This window comes from Aristolochia californica, unplaced genomic scaffold (assembly GCF_029961685.1).
Source record: "Aristolochia californica isolate CCGP_79_NKW_82.1479 unplaced genomic scaffold, dmAriCali1.0.hap1 SCAF_11, whole genome shotgun sequence".
Lineage (NCBI taxonomy): Eukaryota > Viridiplantae > Streptophyta > Magnoliopsida > Piperales > Aristolochiaceae > Aristolochia > Aristolochia californica.
This window is the reverse complement of record NW_027181782.1, coordinates 4,103,295-4,119,029: the sequence shown is the minus strand read 5'-3', so window position 1 is coordinate 4,119,029 and position 15,735 is coordinate 4,103,295. Positions and strand designations below refer to the sequence as shown.

The 15,735-nt window shown below is 39.5% G+C and overlaps 1 protein-coding gene across 1 annotated transcript; it reads left to right on the top strand.

Annotated features, from left to right (window-relative positions):
• Positions 1-6,480: 6,480 nt before the first annotated feature.
• LOC137943509 (putative F-box/LRR-repeat protein At5g54820) lies at positions 6,481-12,664 on the top strand. Its single transcript, XM_068789005.1, has 3 exons — positions 6,481-7,416; positions 12,079-12,255; positions 12,362-12,664. Exons 1-3 carry the CDS (start codon positions 6,481-6,483, stop codon positions 12,662-12,664), a joined length of 1,416 nt encoding a protein of 471 aa, XP_068645106.1.
• The last annotated feature ends 3,071 nt before the right edge of the window (positions 12,665-15,735 follow it).

Sequence of the window (15,735 nt, the reverse complement as noted above, 5' to 3'; positions counted from 1 at the left end):
CTTGACATATAGCTGATTGTGTCTCAATTTCTTGAACACTTTTCAAAGATGTTCTTTGTGCTCTTCCATACTCTTGCTATACACCACAATATCATCCAAATACACAACGACAAATTTGTCTAAGTACTCGGAAAATACCTCATTCATGAGAGTGCAGAAAGTTGCTGGTGCATTGGTTAGGCCAAAGGGCATAACCATGAACTCGTAAGCCCCATATCTCGTTACACAAGTAGTCTTCCCCTCGTCTCCTTCCGCAATTCGAACTTGGTAGTAACCACTTCTCAAATCCAGCTTGGAGAAAACTCTAGCCTCCTTCAATTGATCAAAGAGATCAGCAATAAGAGGAATAGGGTACTTGTTTTTTATGGTTACCTTGTTGAGCGCCCTATAGTCGATGCATAGTCTCATACTTCCATCTTTCTTTGTCTGAAATAGTATAGGGGCCCCATAAGGTGCTTTGCTTGGCTTTATGAACCCAGAATCCAGCAGCTCACTGTGTTGTCTCCGTAATTCATCCAACTCTTTGGGCGCCATCCGATATGGTGCTTGTGCTGGCTTCCTTGCTCCGGGCTCAAGCTCTATGCGATGGTCTACCCCTCTTCTTGGTGGTAACCTCGCTGGAAGTTGCTCCGGCATGATGTCTCCATACTCATGCAAAACGGTTTGTATCTCCTTAGGGGTAGGCAATGCCTCATTCTGTTCCATAGCACAAAGAGAAGCAATGTAAGTAGAACAGCCCTGCTTAAGACCTTTCTTAAGCTGGAGGGCTGATAGCATTAAATCCTTGTTTGTTACATCTTTGGTCTCAACTTCAGAAATTGTAAAGGACTTTGCTCGTCCATAATTCCCACTACCCCCACATGTGGCATTATAAATGCCTTACAAACCTTGAAGAACTCCATTCCCAAAATTACCTTGAAATCGTCCATGCTAACAATGGTAAAGTTCTGAAATCCAACCCACTTGCCTATCACCACCGGTACATTCCTGGCAACGCCTTGGACTTCACGAGCAGCAGAATTTACCGCCTTCATCTTGCTTCCATCTTTCTCTCCTCGTATTCTTAGGCGCCTAGCCTCCTCCTCCGAAAGGAAGTTGTGGGTAGCACCCGTGTCCACCATTGCCTTAACAGTGTGTCCAGCAAGTGTGAGAGAAATAAAAAGAAGTTCTCTTGAGGGTCTTACCGGAAGTGGAGCAGCCTTCTCCTCCTTGAAACGGACAGCAGCATTGAGAAGGGTTAGAGAACCCATCCTAGGCTCAATTCCTCCATTGTCCATTTCTGTTTGAGTAGCGTTGAGGAGTCTCTTTTTAGGACAATCCCTCGCATAGTGCTCTCCCTCACAAATGAAACAATTTACCTTCTTCCTCTGTTTGTCCCCTCTCTTCTTTTCTTCCGGCCTAGCCTTGGTATCCTTTACCCATGGCTTCTTCTCCCCTTTCTCCTTCTTCTTAAAAGTTGTTTTACCATTATTTTCCTTGGACACCTTGTTAACCGAATCATTCCTCCTCTCGTATTCGGTTAACTTTTCAGCCGTAGATAACGCTGAAACTAGTGTCTTTACCTCCCTCCTTCTCAATTCTTGCTCAGCCCATGGACGAAGGCCAGCAAGAAAGGAGAAGAGACGGTCCTCATCCGTCATGTTGGAGATACAAAGCATAAGAGAAGTGAAGGATTGTACATACTCTTTAATTGTACATTTTTGCGTCAATGCACGTAGTTCCTTCCTTGCTTGGTACTCGACATCCTCCAGAAAGAACTGCCTCCGCAACTCCCTCTTGAAATCCTCCCAAGTGTGGACGGAGTCCTCTCCCTCTTGCTCATCTCCCATGCGTCTTCTCCACCAAAGAATCGCATCATCGGATAGGAACATGGCAGCCGTACTAACCTTAGCTTGCTCATCGGTGAGCTTGCTTGCATGGAAGTATTGCTCCACTTGCCATAGAAAATTATCTATGACCTTCGCGCTCTTCTTCCATTGAAAGACTTCGGCTCGGGCACCTTGATCTTCGCTTGTGTGTGAACAGCCCCTCCATTTGCTAAGGCTCGTTCGCACAAAGTGAGTCTTGCCCCAAGCTCTCCCGAGAGATCTTTGACATCCTTCCCCAATCGTTCCATTTCCATCCTCATGACAGCCATGGCCGAATGGACGTCCTCTTCAAATCCTCTCAGCCAATTCGGAGTTGGCTGATGCTCCTCAATAGTCTTTTGAACGAATTCCTCCCAATTCGTACAAAGGTTCTCAACACTGTCCAACCGATGTTCAAGAGTAGAAAAACGAAAGTTAACATCACTTACTTGATCTTTGCCTCTTGAAGCATCTTCTCCACTTGTGGAAGCCATTGATTGCAACGTACGCTCTGATACCAGTTGTCACGCGGTTAGATTTGGGCTAGGTCCGTCTAGCCAAGCGGAATATCTACCCCGTGCGGCCTAGCTCTTCCGAAGAACTAGTCAGCCTCTTTGAGCCTCGGATCCTCCAACCAATACTTCACACAAGAAGTTGCAAGCCAAATGGGACAATGAAAACACCAAAGTATAGAAGAGAAAAGCCTACTTTGTATTGAGAATGCAAGATTACAAAGGGTGGCCAAACACTCTTGAAGGTCAAGGCTAAAAACTCTCTCTATACACCAAAAGAGTAAAGAAGGCTAAGGATTTTTCGACCCTTTTACAATGGGAGAGGCCTCTCTATTTATAGTCTCTCCCTAGGCCTTTTGAAATCTCTAAAAACGCTCAAAAATCCTCCAGATCCCAAAAATTCGGTTTCTGGCGTCAAGGGGCGCCTTGGTCAGGCTGGCGCCCGCCAGACCAGGGCGCCTGGCGACCTGGTCGCCAGGAAACCCCATTTCGCGCGGGGCGCCTGGCGCCTGGCGGAAACCCCATTTTGCCCGCGGGCGCCTGCGCTTGGAGTCCTGCGCGCGCGGGCGCCTGTGCCTGGCGTCCTGCCGCGTGCGCGCCTGCGCCTGGCGTCCTGAGGAAACCCCGTTTCGCCCTGCCTGGAGTCCTGGTTGGGTGCCAGCAACCCCATTTCGCCCCGCCAGGATTCCTGGTTGCGCCCAACCCCATTTCGCCCCGCCAGAAGTGTCTGCTGGCGTGCTGCCTTGTGTCTGAGCTGGCTGTTGGGGTTGTTGTGCACCTTGTTGCTTGGCCATCCGTTTGGCAAGCTCAAGTGTGTCTTCTTTTGCTGAAGTTGATGCTGGGCCAGCCATATGTGTGCGCCCCTCTGGGCCGTGCCATTGCACTTGGCCTTGGCCATTGCTTCTATTGCTGTGCACTGGACTTGCACAGTCTTCCACCTTGGTGTTTGGCCACACCATGGCTTCATCCTCCGTCTCACTTATCCTCAAATATTTGACCCACGCTGATATTATTTAATGTTGAGTCTAAAACATTTATTATTCTAGAATCATCTTTGATACATCTAGTATTAACCTCCCAGGCATCTTCATATATATCCGGGTACCCAATTGAATCTATTGTTTCAACTCTATTTCTATGAACCCCGGCTTCGAATATCTCATCCCCATCCCCTTCACTATCTTCTGAACCAATATCGTAATCACTAAAACTATCACTATCATCATCATTAACCACCCTGAATAAACACAACAATAAACATAAAAATCCGAGTAGGGATAACATAAATATCACACATTTAACAATGAAAGGGTAAAAAACTTACAAGGGAGAAGACGTTCCACACTCAGACAGTGATGCAATAGACGAGGGGTTCAAAAACCCCACTTCACGCCCTTGTGTATTAAACCTATATAGATAATAGTTTGTACTTAAAAACAAGTCATGTAAACTTAACTATTCATATCATAAATATACGAACATAAATACTTACTCCTGTGTACGTGGCAATTCTTGTTCTTGGGGACAAGACGTTTCACCAATAAAGTTTCAATTCCTCGTACCTTCCCTTCCATGGGCCCTTTGTCTTAGAACCTTTTCTAAGAAAATCTCAACCATAGATCGATTACTTGAAGCCATCTCAAATAATTCGATCAAATCATTATCATTTTCCACCTTTGAGATAACAAAAACCCCGTCAGAAAATGGAATTTTGGCCTTAATAAACATTTGAAGAGTATCACCATCCCACCCCGTGAATCTGTACATCATTACTAAGAATTCACTAAACTTAGTCGAAACTGCAATCCTTTTTATTTGTGATTCACCTCCATCATAACTATCAAAATATCCAGACCTCTCCTTCAATTTTCCATTGTATCGACAGAAGAACCCAACAACTGACGCCATATTATCTATAAAAACCATACGTTAGTAAGAGTTTATTTATGCAAAAAATTATCTAAGTTTTAAGTTTTATGATTAGTCCTAACAATGCAAAAATACACCTAAGTCCAAATTCACCGAACACCCCTGGTAGAGCCCCATATGACTTTGCAGTCACTGTGAACCGTACCTCGTCAGTGATGGGGGTCGGGCTTCGTTGGTTAATGGATGCCCATGCAGGCAACTCAGCCTAGTTCGAACTGGACCCAACCTACTCTTAATCAGATTCTCTACCCATCCCTAGGGACACATGGAAACTAAATAAAACATAGACAAAAAAAATACCATGTGGTGGTTATGTATAACACCCGAATCTCCTCACCACATGGCAAAATCATTCCATAACACTTCAAAATTATTCAACAACATTCGACAACATTTAAAAATCAATTGAACTAATTCTATAACAGATGAATAGTCCTAACAATGCAAAAACACACCTAAGTCCAAATTCACCGAACACCCCTGGTAGAGCCCCATATGACTTCGCAGTCACTACGAGCCGTACCTCGTCAGTGATGGGGTCGGGCTTCGTTGGCTAATGGACGCCCGTGCAGGCAACTCAGCCTAGTTTGAACTGGACCCAACCTACTCTTACTTAGATTCTCTACCCATCCCTAGGAACACATGGAAACTCAATAAAACATAGACAACCCACTTTCCATTACCCAACCTACTATTAATCAGAATTTGTACCCATCCTAGTAACTAGGGCAAACATAATAAAACAAAAACAAAATAAAAAAACCCATGTGGTGGATATTTATAACACCCAAAGCTCCTCACCACATGGTATGATCATTCCATGACATTTCAAATTTATTTAACAACAACTAGCAACTAAAAATCCTGCAAATCTTATCTCAATAGAGTAAAATGCGACTTCATAAATCAGAAAATTAAACGAAATTAACTAAAATTAAACTAGCAACTTCAAAAGATACAAAAAATTATACAGAAAATCCATAAACTAAAATTAAACTTTACAATAATTTTAATTTATCTGCAATTGACAGAAATTTCATTAATATAAAATCAGAAATTAAACAATAAATCACAAAAAAAATACTGTAATTAAACACCTAAATTCAAATCAACATTATAATTAAACACCTAAATTCAAATCAACATTATAATTAAACACAGTAATTAGATTCAATTAAAAAAGCCCTAAAAAATCATCCTGAATCGGCTTCTGAAATTCAAATTGGGGTCTTCGGTTTCGAGAGAAGGGGCGGCGAGAGAGTGAAATAATAGGGTATTAAGAGAGGGGATGCAGAGAGGAAATTATAGGGTTCGGTTTTGAGAGAGGGGGCGACGAAGAGATGAAATGATAGTTTTCGGTTTTGAGAGAGGGGGCGACGAAGAGATAGAAATGATAGTTTTCGGTTTTGAGAGAGGGGTGGCGAGAGGTTGAATAGAGGGGAACGGAGAAGAAGAATGAGAGTCTGGGTTGAGGCGAAGAGAGAGCAGTTGAGAGGGGGGCGTCGTCGAGGACGAACCCGAGGTAGAGCAGCAGCAGCAGGGGAGCGGCCAAGGTCGAGCGGCGGCAGCAGGGGAGCAACGAGAGGAGAGCAGCCGAGACAAGAGGCGAGGAGACAGATCACAGAAGAGTTTAGAATGAAAAAATGTGAGGGCTGACGTGGCACATGCTTACGTGGCCATTGATGACATGGCAAAAAGAAAATAATAAAAATGACATGGTAAGCTACGTGGCAGATGATGTGTTAATAATGATGATGTGGCGGACTATGAATTTTCACTTTGATGATGGGGCGACACATAAGCAGTCAAAGCTTACGTGTCGCCTTTGACTGTCCACATATACAGTGGACCGGTCAAAGTTCGGTAGTTTTGTAAATATTTTGTGGTCTTCGTTATTATTATAAATAAGTTATTTTAAATCGGTATTTTGGTAAAATTCCCTATTAGAAATTTGATATCAAATGACTTCTTTCCTTGTGTATCGTGGTGTCAAGGCATGCAACTCCTCGTCTGGGCTTCTCAAACGACTTGTCTGAGTGGGTGTTATTGGATTTTGCAATAAATAAATAAATCTCTCAGAATGGAAAGACAAGTCATAGTCTGCGATGAAGTTATTTCAACCGTTTGCGTCTTTAAAACCCATCTATTGGGTTTTATCTCTCCTCCATCGCATTTTCGAGCTTTCTGCAACAATGGCCGACATTGATCGTCTCAGCAGCCTTCCTGATTCGGCTTTACATCTCATTTTAGGCTTCCTACCTCTCGATCTCGCTGTGAGGACATCCTTTCTATCGAAGAGATGGCACTACTTATGGACTTCCGTCTTCAGAATCGACCTGGACGAGAATTACTTCACCCAGAATCGAACTTGTCAGGATTTTCTTGAAGCTAACATGGGGTGGTTAGCATCAGGAATCAAATCTAGTGGACAGAAGAGATTCGTGGAGTTTGGCAGGAAATTCCTGGCCTCCTATCCGAACAACGAGATCGAAAGCCTGCGGATTTGCATGAGCGATTGTCTCACTAAATACCGCGACGACGTCAATGAATGGATCAAGTTTGCCGTCGATAGAAAAGTGCGTGACCTTGATCTAAGCTTCTTCGATGGGAGTAAACTTGAAGATGTTGCTGCTTACGAACTGCCACCTTTTATCTATCAACACAAACACATCCGGTCGCTCAAGTTAACAGCAACCCTATTTCGTCCGGGGTCGTTTACAGACTTCACTTCCCTCAGAAGCCTGTCTATCTCCTTGATCAATATAACCCAGGAATTACTTGACATTTTGTTCGAAAACAGCAAGGCTCTTGATGCTTTTACAATGGAGAAGTGCAGTTGTCTCCAGCCAACCCACTTTTATGCTCAGAATAATGGTCTCAGTAGCCTATCAATTGAAAACTGTTTGATTCTCGACAACGCGTTATCTATCAGTTTGCCGACTCTCCGGTCGTTCAAATTCTATGGATCGATGACTTTCATGAATTTGGAATATCTGTCCGCGTTGCTTGATGCTGAACTTGACTTCACACGGGAGGATGAATTCCAACCAGTGGCCGATCATATGTCTCAAATGTTGATGAACCTGAAATCTGCGAGAGCGCTGACACTATGCACCTACACTATACAGGTATATTCAGTTTACTGCTTCTGGTTTTGTCTCACTGTATGCATCGTCAGCTAGGGCATCATTGAGGGGTGAAGAGATGAGCCTAATATTTCCACTTACCTGTGACAAAGCAATGTTCTGTTGTCAGCTAGTACCAAAATAGGGTTTAGTTTGAGCCTTCAACTCTTATTTTTTAGTAGGAATCACACCCTTGCTTTAGTTTTATGGCTTTTTGATGTGTCGAAGCTGTTACGATCAAGTGCATGTATATATTGAGGTATTTGTTGGTATTTTTAAACACTTGAAGTCGTTAAGAATAAGCTAACTCACTTAGATAATGGTTTCATAGTTGTAAATTTCCCAGAATAAGCTAACTCATCCGAAATGTTACTGGTGAACTTCCCACAGAGAAATGATAAGAATCTGCTTGTCTTCAACCTCGAGCGACATGACTAAACTCTCTCGAAGACCAAGCTTATGAGTGGCTTATAATGTGGTCCCGTCAAGCAACATGATCAGCAATGGTGAGAGCATTCAGTTATGATTGAAATAGAAACAAAATGGAGTACGTGAGGAGGAGAGAGTGAGATGAACGAAGAGAAGAGGTGAGATGAGCAATGCCGGGAAGTACCAGAGGAAAAGAGTTTTTTTTTTAATCCAAGTTGAAACATAGTTTCCTTTACCTCCCCAAGTATGTTAAAATCTCGCATCCCCAAAGTATTTTGTCCTTTATCATCTACTTTTCATGCATGTTTGGGGTATTTTAAATATATTTTTATTGTTTAAACTAAATTATCTATGGTATTAGCATACAACTAATACTCCCTATCCATTTATTTGTTTATAAACCCCTCTTGTAACCTAATTTCAGCCATATTGGAACTCTAGAGCTTGAAGTTTTTTTTGTCTTATATAAGTTTTGGTATCATAGTCTCACTTAGGGAATTATTTAAGACCCTTCCATACCTTTTTCTAATTTTTGTTGTCTTACGATCAAGTGAATCTATATATTATTGTATTTTTTTGTATTTTTAAATAGTTCAATTTGTTAAGATCAGGCTAACTCAATTAGATAATGGTTTCATAGTTGAAAATTTCCAAAATAGGCTAACTCACCTTAAATGTTACTAGTGAATTTCCCAAAGACAAATAGACACCGCTCAACAATTTCCTTAATGACCTTTTTGGAAATGATAAGATTCTGCTTGTCTTCAACCTCGAGATACATGACTAGACTCTCTTGAAGAACAAGCTTAAGAGTGGCTTCCAATGTAGTCCCCTCAAGCAATATGATAAACAATGGTGAGAGCATTCAATTATAATTGAAATAAAAACAAAATAGAGTAGGTGGGAAGGAGAGAGTGAGATGAACGAAGAGAAGAGGTGAGATGTGCAAAGTTTGGAAGTTCCAGAGGAAATTTTTTTCTTTCATCAAATTTTTTTTTTCTAGGTTTGCATTGTCCTAATTTAAGCCCAACTTGGAATTTCACCTGTATATTCCCCTGACCAATTTTAATCCAATTTGAAACTTAGTTTCCTTTACCTCCCCAAGTTTGTTAAAATCTTGCATCCCTAAAGTATTTTGTCCTTTCTCTTGTACTTTTCATGCATGTTTCGGTAATTTAAATATATTTTCATTGTTTAAATTAAATTATCTAAGGTATTAGCATAAAAATAATACTCTGTATCTATTTATTTGTTTGTAAACCCCTCTTGTATCCTACTTTGAGCCCCTATTAGAACTCTGGAGCTTGAACTTTTCGTTGTCTTATTTAAGTTTTGGTATCAGAGTCTTACTTGGGGAGTTTTTAAAGACCCTTCCTTTCCTTTTTTTCATTTTTTATTTTTTTTATCTTTACTCTCACATGCCCACCCGTTGCTTAGATTACCACAAAACCACATCCTTAGAATCCCTGGAAAAAAACTATTTGAGAGTATCAATTCCAAGTTGGGTGAACAATAAACCTAGTTTTATTGGTTTTCCAACAAGACCCAAGAACATCTTAAGATCCTAAAACTATTCTTGTTTCTTCAAGTCCAACAAATATATTTGTGGAGATAAAACAATTCCATGTTGAGATTATAGCATCTCAATTCAAAAAAAATATTCAAGAACCTGAAATCTTTATTTTGCAAAACCTTGGACAAGTTTTTCGTTAGCTAGTGAATGGGAGCTTTCGATCAAGCCCAATGAGAATGATATCATCCAAATTAATTTCCAAAAGCATAACACCATTGTTAGTATGTTTAACAATCACAAAATGTTCTATTCCATACCTCCTAAACACAAACCCGCAAAACACTTTATTAAATCTGTCAAACCATTCTCAAGGAGATTGTCTGAGGCCATAAAGTGATTTGTTCAAGTCTACGCACCTTCTCCCCCTCAATGACAAAACTAGGTGGTTGAAGCATATAGACTTTTTTTTCATGGAGATCACCATTAAGGGAGTCATTTTTGACATCAAGTTGATGAAGAGGCCAATTAGAATTTGTAGTAAGAGAAATCAGAAGTCTTATATAATTGAGTTTGGCAATTCGAGAAAATATTTTTTATAATCACTGTTAGATGTTTGAGTGAACCCATTAGCAACAACCAAGCTTTTATCCGAGCAATAGAGTCATCCAGAATATGTTTAACAATCCATAGTTTTTTCTAAGTGGTATTGAAATCAAATTTCATGCATGATTACTAAATACGTCAGCCATTTTGTCCTCCTCAGTAGCTCTTCATCCTGGATTTTTAAGAGCCTCAATATGATACTTGGGAACAGACAAAGAAGATAAGGAAGAAAGAAAAGAGCAACAATTTAAGAAGATCTGGTGAGTAGATGTAACATGAGAAATAGGATGAGATGTACAAGCTCTTTGAGAAGCACAAGCACGTGGTTTTTTACAGATAGCTATAGGACGAGTATCTAATGATAGTTACGAAGTTTGACAAAAATCTAATGATGGAGCCCTTATGTTGTCTAAATAGTATCTTCTCCAAAAAAATGGTTTGTTGTGGATTTTCTAGCTCCTCTATGACTACCGTCTAGCATAGTTGTTCTCATTGTATTGTATTTGGTTAATTTTTTAGTCAATTTTTTTGGTAGATTTTGTGGTCCTATTCTAGTAAAATTGTTGGTTTGTTTTTTGGTTAATTTTCTACTTTGTTTGATGGTCATGGAGATCTCATATTGCTATGCATTTTGAATTAATCATGTTGAAAGCACATTTGTCAATACAAATCCTTCCATAAAGTTTGTAGTATTTCAATATTCTCTTCTATCTATTCCATCTAAAACTATAAAGAGGATCCCTAATGACTAAAAATATGGCCAGATTGATTTCATCTTTGTTGATGTACTTTGTCATGCCACTAAAAATGGGTGGTTTTCTACTGTTGCCCCCAAAAGTGCACTATTTCTAACTATTGTTCTTGAGTGGATTTTTTGTTGTCATCCCTGAGTGACTTGATTTTACTGTTGTTGCTGGTTTTGACTCTTTGGGAGTTCTAATTGACCATATTTTGGTTTATTTTTCTTCAAAGACTATATGCAGTTGATTTTCTCCTTGTGGTTGTAATGTTTTACACGCAATCTAATTTGCGTTTTTAATTTTTAGTGACATTACCACTCTTTTCTATTTGAAATCATATATCGTGTTTTTGATGATTCCATACTTTTGCTAATTGTATTGCCCATGTTTTTCTACATGTTTCTTGTGTTCACCTTTTAGTTAAGGTTGTTAAAGTCGTTCTCTTTACTACTTTTCTCTCTCTTGTTTTTTTTGGATGGAGTTGTTGAGAAGTTGTGTTGTGAAAGGGGAAATGAACTAATTTTGAGAGTTTTCTACTATGTTCAGGATCGGGGGATCTATGACAAATACACATAACCTCAAGCTTGAAGGGGAGAAATAATACAAGAGCACCTTTGCTAATCAATCAAAATCTAAGAACCATATTTAAAGGCAAGGTCAAGAGTTGAAGCTATATATCAAATACAAGACATAAAATTTGAGACCAATTAGGAGTATCTTATGCTTAACATGGGTAACATTGTGAAACTTATTCTATAACAAGCTGAATCTGTAAGGTTAAGCTGGAAGGGGAGTGTTAGAAGACTTAATTTGACTTTATTTAGATTTTTTACTTACTAGAAAAAATCAATGCTTGACAACCTCCCTACTCTTATAATCAATGTCGGACGTGAATCTTCTTTGTGGCTTCTATAATTACATAGTCTTTTTCTTCCATATTTTAGAGGCTTCAGTATAGAATCCCAAACTTATTCCAGGATAAATTTGGGTTCATGTCTATCCCAAATTACAATTTCAAGTTTAAAGACCTCTTCACAAGTAATGCTTGCCCACCTCCCTACTCTACACAAAGAGGAGTGGAGAAGACTATTGAAGATGGAAGATTTTTTAATTAGAATCTTAATACATGACATTATTCAAGATGTTTCAAAGTCTCTTTCGCAAGAGAGATACTTGTAGAGTTGACTTTACATGATTCATTATGGCAAGAGGATATTCTCTCCTAAACTCATGTGATGTGATCATGGAGAGAATAGTGAAAATTTCTCCTAATCTGTTGGTTATGCAGACCATATATTCTGTTTAGTCTCCAATAGTTTTTATTCCATTACTTACCTTCAAAAGTTTCTTCTTTTTCTATTGCTTCTCTTGCATCCAAAGGTTCTACCTCCTGCCTACCAACCATTACACCTCTTGAAGCAGCCGCTCAATCTCAAATACTTGACGTTGAAGACAGCCTTGCACCGTAATGAGCTTCCGGGCATTGCGTATCTTGTGAGGAGTTATCCCAGGCTGAATACAATTACTCTTGTAATGCAGCCAACCCATGCACTTACAGTGAGTTACTTCTTAATGATTTTTTTTTTTTTTATAACAAATATCAAGTCCAAATTTTGTGAAGAGTTAAAGACAGTAATGTTTCTCTTTTTCATTGCTTGAACAGGGCTACCAATGTCCTTTCTCGCATGCTTCAGATGGGGAATACTTTTGGGCATTACAGGAACTACCTATGTGTTTCCAGGAGTACTTGCGAGTTGTCAAGGTACAAAACTTCAGAGGCAGCAAGAATGAAATTGAATTGCTGAGGTATTTTTTGAAAAAAGCAAGGTCACTTCTTAGAGTCGTAATTCGGACAGCCAAGAATGGGCAACCCAGCGTTGGAACATCTGAAGTATATACAGCTGCCGCCCAAAAAGTTCAGAGCTTCGAGAAGAAGTCTACTATGGTAGCAGTCGTGATACAGTAGTATTTTTCGGATAAATATCCGAAACGCAGGAATTTATTCGAAAGCCTCTAGTTTCAGGAGTAACTTTTGGATGATATTTTTACTTCTGAGATATGGATAAATATTTTCGGATAAATATGGTAGAAGTCGTGTTAGAGTAGTATTTTTCGGATAAATATCCGAAACGCAGGAATTTATTGGAAGGCCTCTAGTTTCAGGAGTAACTTTTGGATGATATTTTTAGTTCATAGATATGGATAAATATTTTTGACTGATTTATTTCTGAATTATAGAGCTCATCATATGTAGAGAATACATGCTTCTAACTCTCAATTTTCTCCCAGTTTTTTTCTAAACTGGTTTTTCTATCAGTTTGAGCTCTTAATTACCATCATTATCAATGGACCCTCCTCTCTATCTTGAAGTTGTTCCAATGGCTCATGGTAATGAACTTCCTTTATAAGCACACTCCTCTCTATGTTGATGTTGTTCCACACTGGCCAATATCAAAGGGGGTCTAACATAACATAAACACCATCACATCACAAAGATAGGCTTTACCCTTCTCTTTCATAGCCATGTTCCATTACATATCTGGGTTAAAGCTTTTTCTGCTGTTCTTCTATTTAGTTTTCACAACTATAATATTTCTTATAATACACTTTTTAGTACCTCTCTTGATTAGAAAGCTTTACATGTTTGCAGTTGTCTATGTTTCCTTTACCTTTATCTTAAACAATTCTTTGCTATAGGCATCGATAATGGAATCTAGTGTTTCTTACCCACGTCAAACAAAGTTATAATCCCTATATACCGATCCTGAATTTCACATCCAACCCTCAACCAATCCTTCCACTATTCTATGTGATGAGTTTCAATCCAACACCCACTTCCTTCAAGCTTTACACTAGTTGGAGAATCAAATGTGATTAGTTGCCCAGCACTGAACACACTTAGATTTGATGGGATTGTTGCATCGAGGGAGGCTATTATGCGTCTCTGGTTGATCAAAGTTGTTGTGTTCCACCTCAATCAGTCATTGAACTTTGTTGCGCCATGTCATTGCTGCTAATTCTTTCAAAGTGTTGGGCTTGCTACTACTGAAATTCTGTGGTAATTCATAGTTCATTGCCAAGTGATGTGGGACACTGGTGGTGAGTGTTTTTGACGAGAAGAGAGAAAATAGATGAACAAGAGGAAGAAGAAGAAGGGAAGTAGGGAACCAAGAGTAGGGAGGGAAAAAAGAAGAGGAGTGGGGGAGAAGTTTACAATTTTATTCAATCATCCCTGATTTCTCAACATGAAGGGTTTAAATAGAGACCCAAAATCCTAGGGATATTTCAAAATTACCAAAATACCCTTGATTACAAAAATGCTCCTAAAAAATAAAATTACTTCTAAGGATAATACAAAATATAAGTAAAAAAACAACAACTAATTTATCTTAAATGCCTCACTCCCCAACTACAACGTGGTGGGTCTTGTCGTAGTTCGATGTCTTCGAGTATAGGCTCGATAAATCGATGGTACACGAGTGGTGTCCTCACCAACTCTCCTAGTTTGGGGAAATCGATCCTGTCAAATAGGACTCCTGATGACTCTGATAGTACTCCAAAAAATCAGGATCTGGTTGTTCTTATGTGTCTTTAATAATCCATCACACTAGGAAACGTTGAACCAGGCCACTCTAGGAAAAATAAAATTGTTTGTTAGCATCAGTATGTTCTTTATCTGTTGTGCTATGGTTAATGGAACATGGTCCAAAAAGGTAAGAGATGAGGAAGGAAAAGTTGTATCGGGTGATGAGGCGGAGTCAAAAGGTGATAAAAAGGGGTCATCTAAAATAGAGGGGTAGTCCCTATAAGCCATCAAGTCTTCAATGTTAAAATTGGAGCTAATGCTTGAATCTAATGGCAAATCAACAACATAAGCATTCTGACCTACCATTTTTAGCACTTTAAAAGGTCCTGCACCACGAGCTTGCATTTTTTCGAGCAAATCTTGTAGGAAATCACTCGAGCCTAATCCTAATCATGATATAGTCACCCATATTTAATTTTTTATCACGTTTATGTACATCGGCCTAAAGTTTATGTTAGGCATTACTTGTATGGATTTGTATAGTGATTTCAACATGTAGCAAGAGAGGTTAGGAGTGATTTTACTCTCTCTTATATTATGCCAGATAGGTCACTTGGAAAAGGAACAAAAAAGACCACCAACTTGAGGGGGAGTGTTGGAAAATATGGTGTACTGCCATTTTTTATGAGAAAATCCTATACACCATTGGTAGCAAGCTAGGGGTTCATAATGTTATCTCACCCCTAGTTTGAGGGGCGGGGGGGGGGGGGGGGGGGGGGTTCACATGACCAAGGAAGACCCACACGTCCAAGTGTGTTAGAAGATGGGCTCAAGCCCATAAGAAAAGGAAGGTCCACACATCCAAGAGAGGTGGAAGATGGGTTCAAGCACACAAACCAAGGAGAAGGCCACAGACGGACAAGTAATGGCATGATGGTAAATAAATAGTCATCTCATAAAAATGGCATTGATGTAATTAATTTAAGTTTTAGGGGTATTATTGAAATATTATAATCTTATTCATCTATAAATTAAGCCTCAAGGGGAGGGTTATGATACAAGTCTATAACCCTTTTCTTCCTCCTATTTTCTCCCAACATGTCGTCTCCCTTTTTCTCCCTGAACTAAATCTAAGGAGTCCAAAAAATCAACAATAAGCATGTGAATGAAGGAGATTAGGGTTTAACTCTCATGTCCCCTCCATGTCATCTATCTAAATGAACTAAAAATGCATATGACAAGAATGCCCTTGATATTGTTGGAAGATGGGCCCAAGTCCACACGACCAAGGAACGCCAATACATCCAAGAGATGTAGAAGATGGGCTCAAGGCCCATAGATCAAGGAGAAGGCCCACATGCCCATACAATGATGACATAATGGTAAATAACGAGGCATCTCATAGAAAAGGCATTAATATAATTAAGTTAAAGTTCTAGGGTTAAAACCTTAAACCCTAAATCCTAGGTTTAGGGGTATTATTATAATAATGTAGTTTGATGAATCTATAA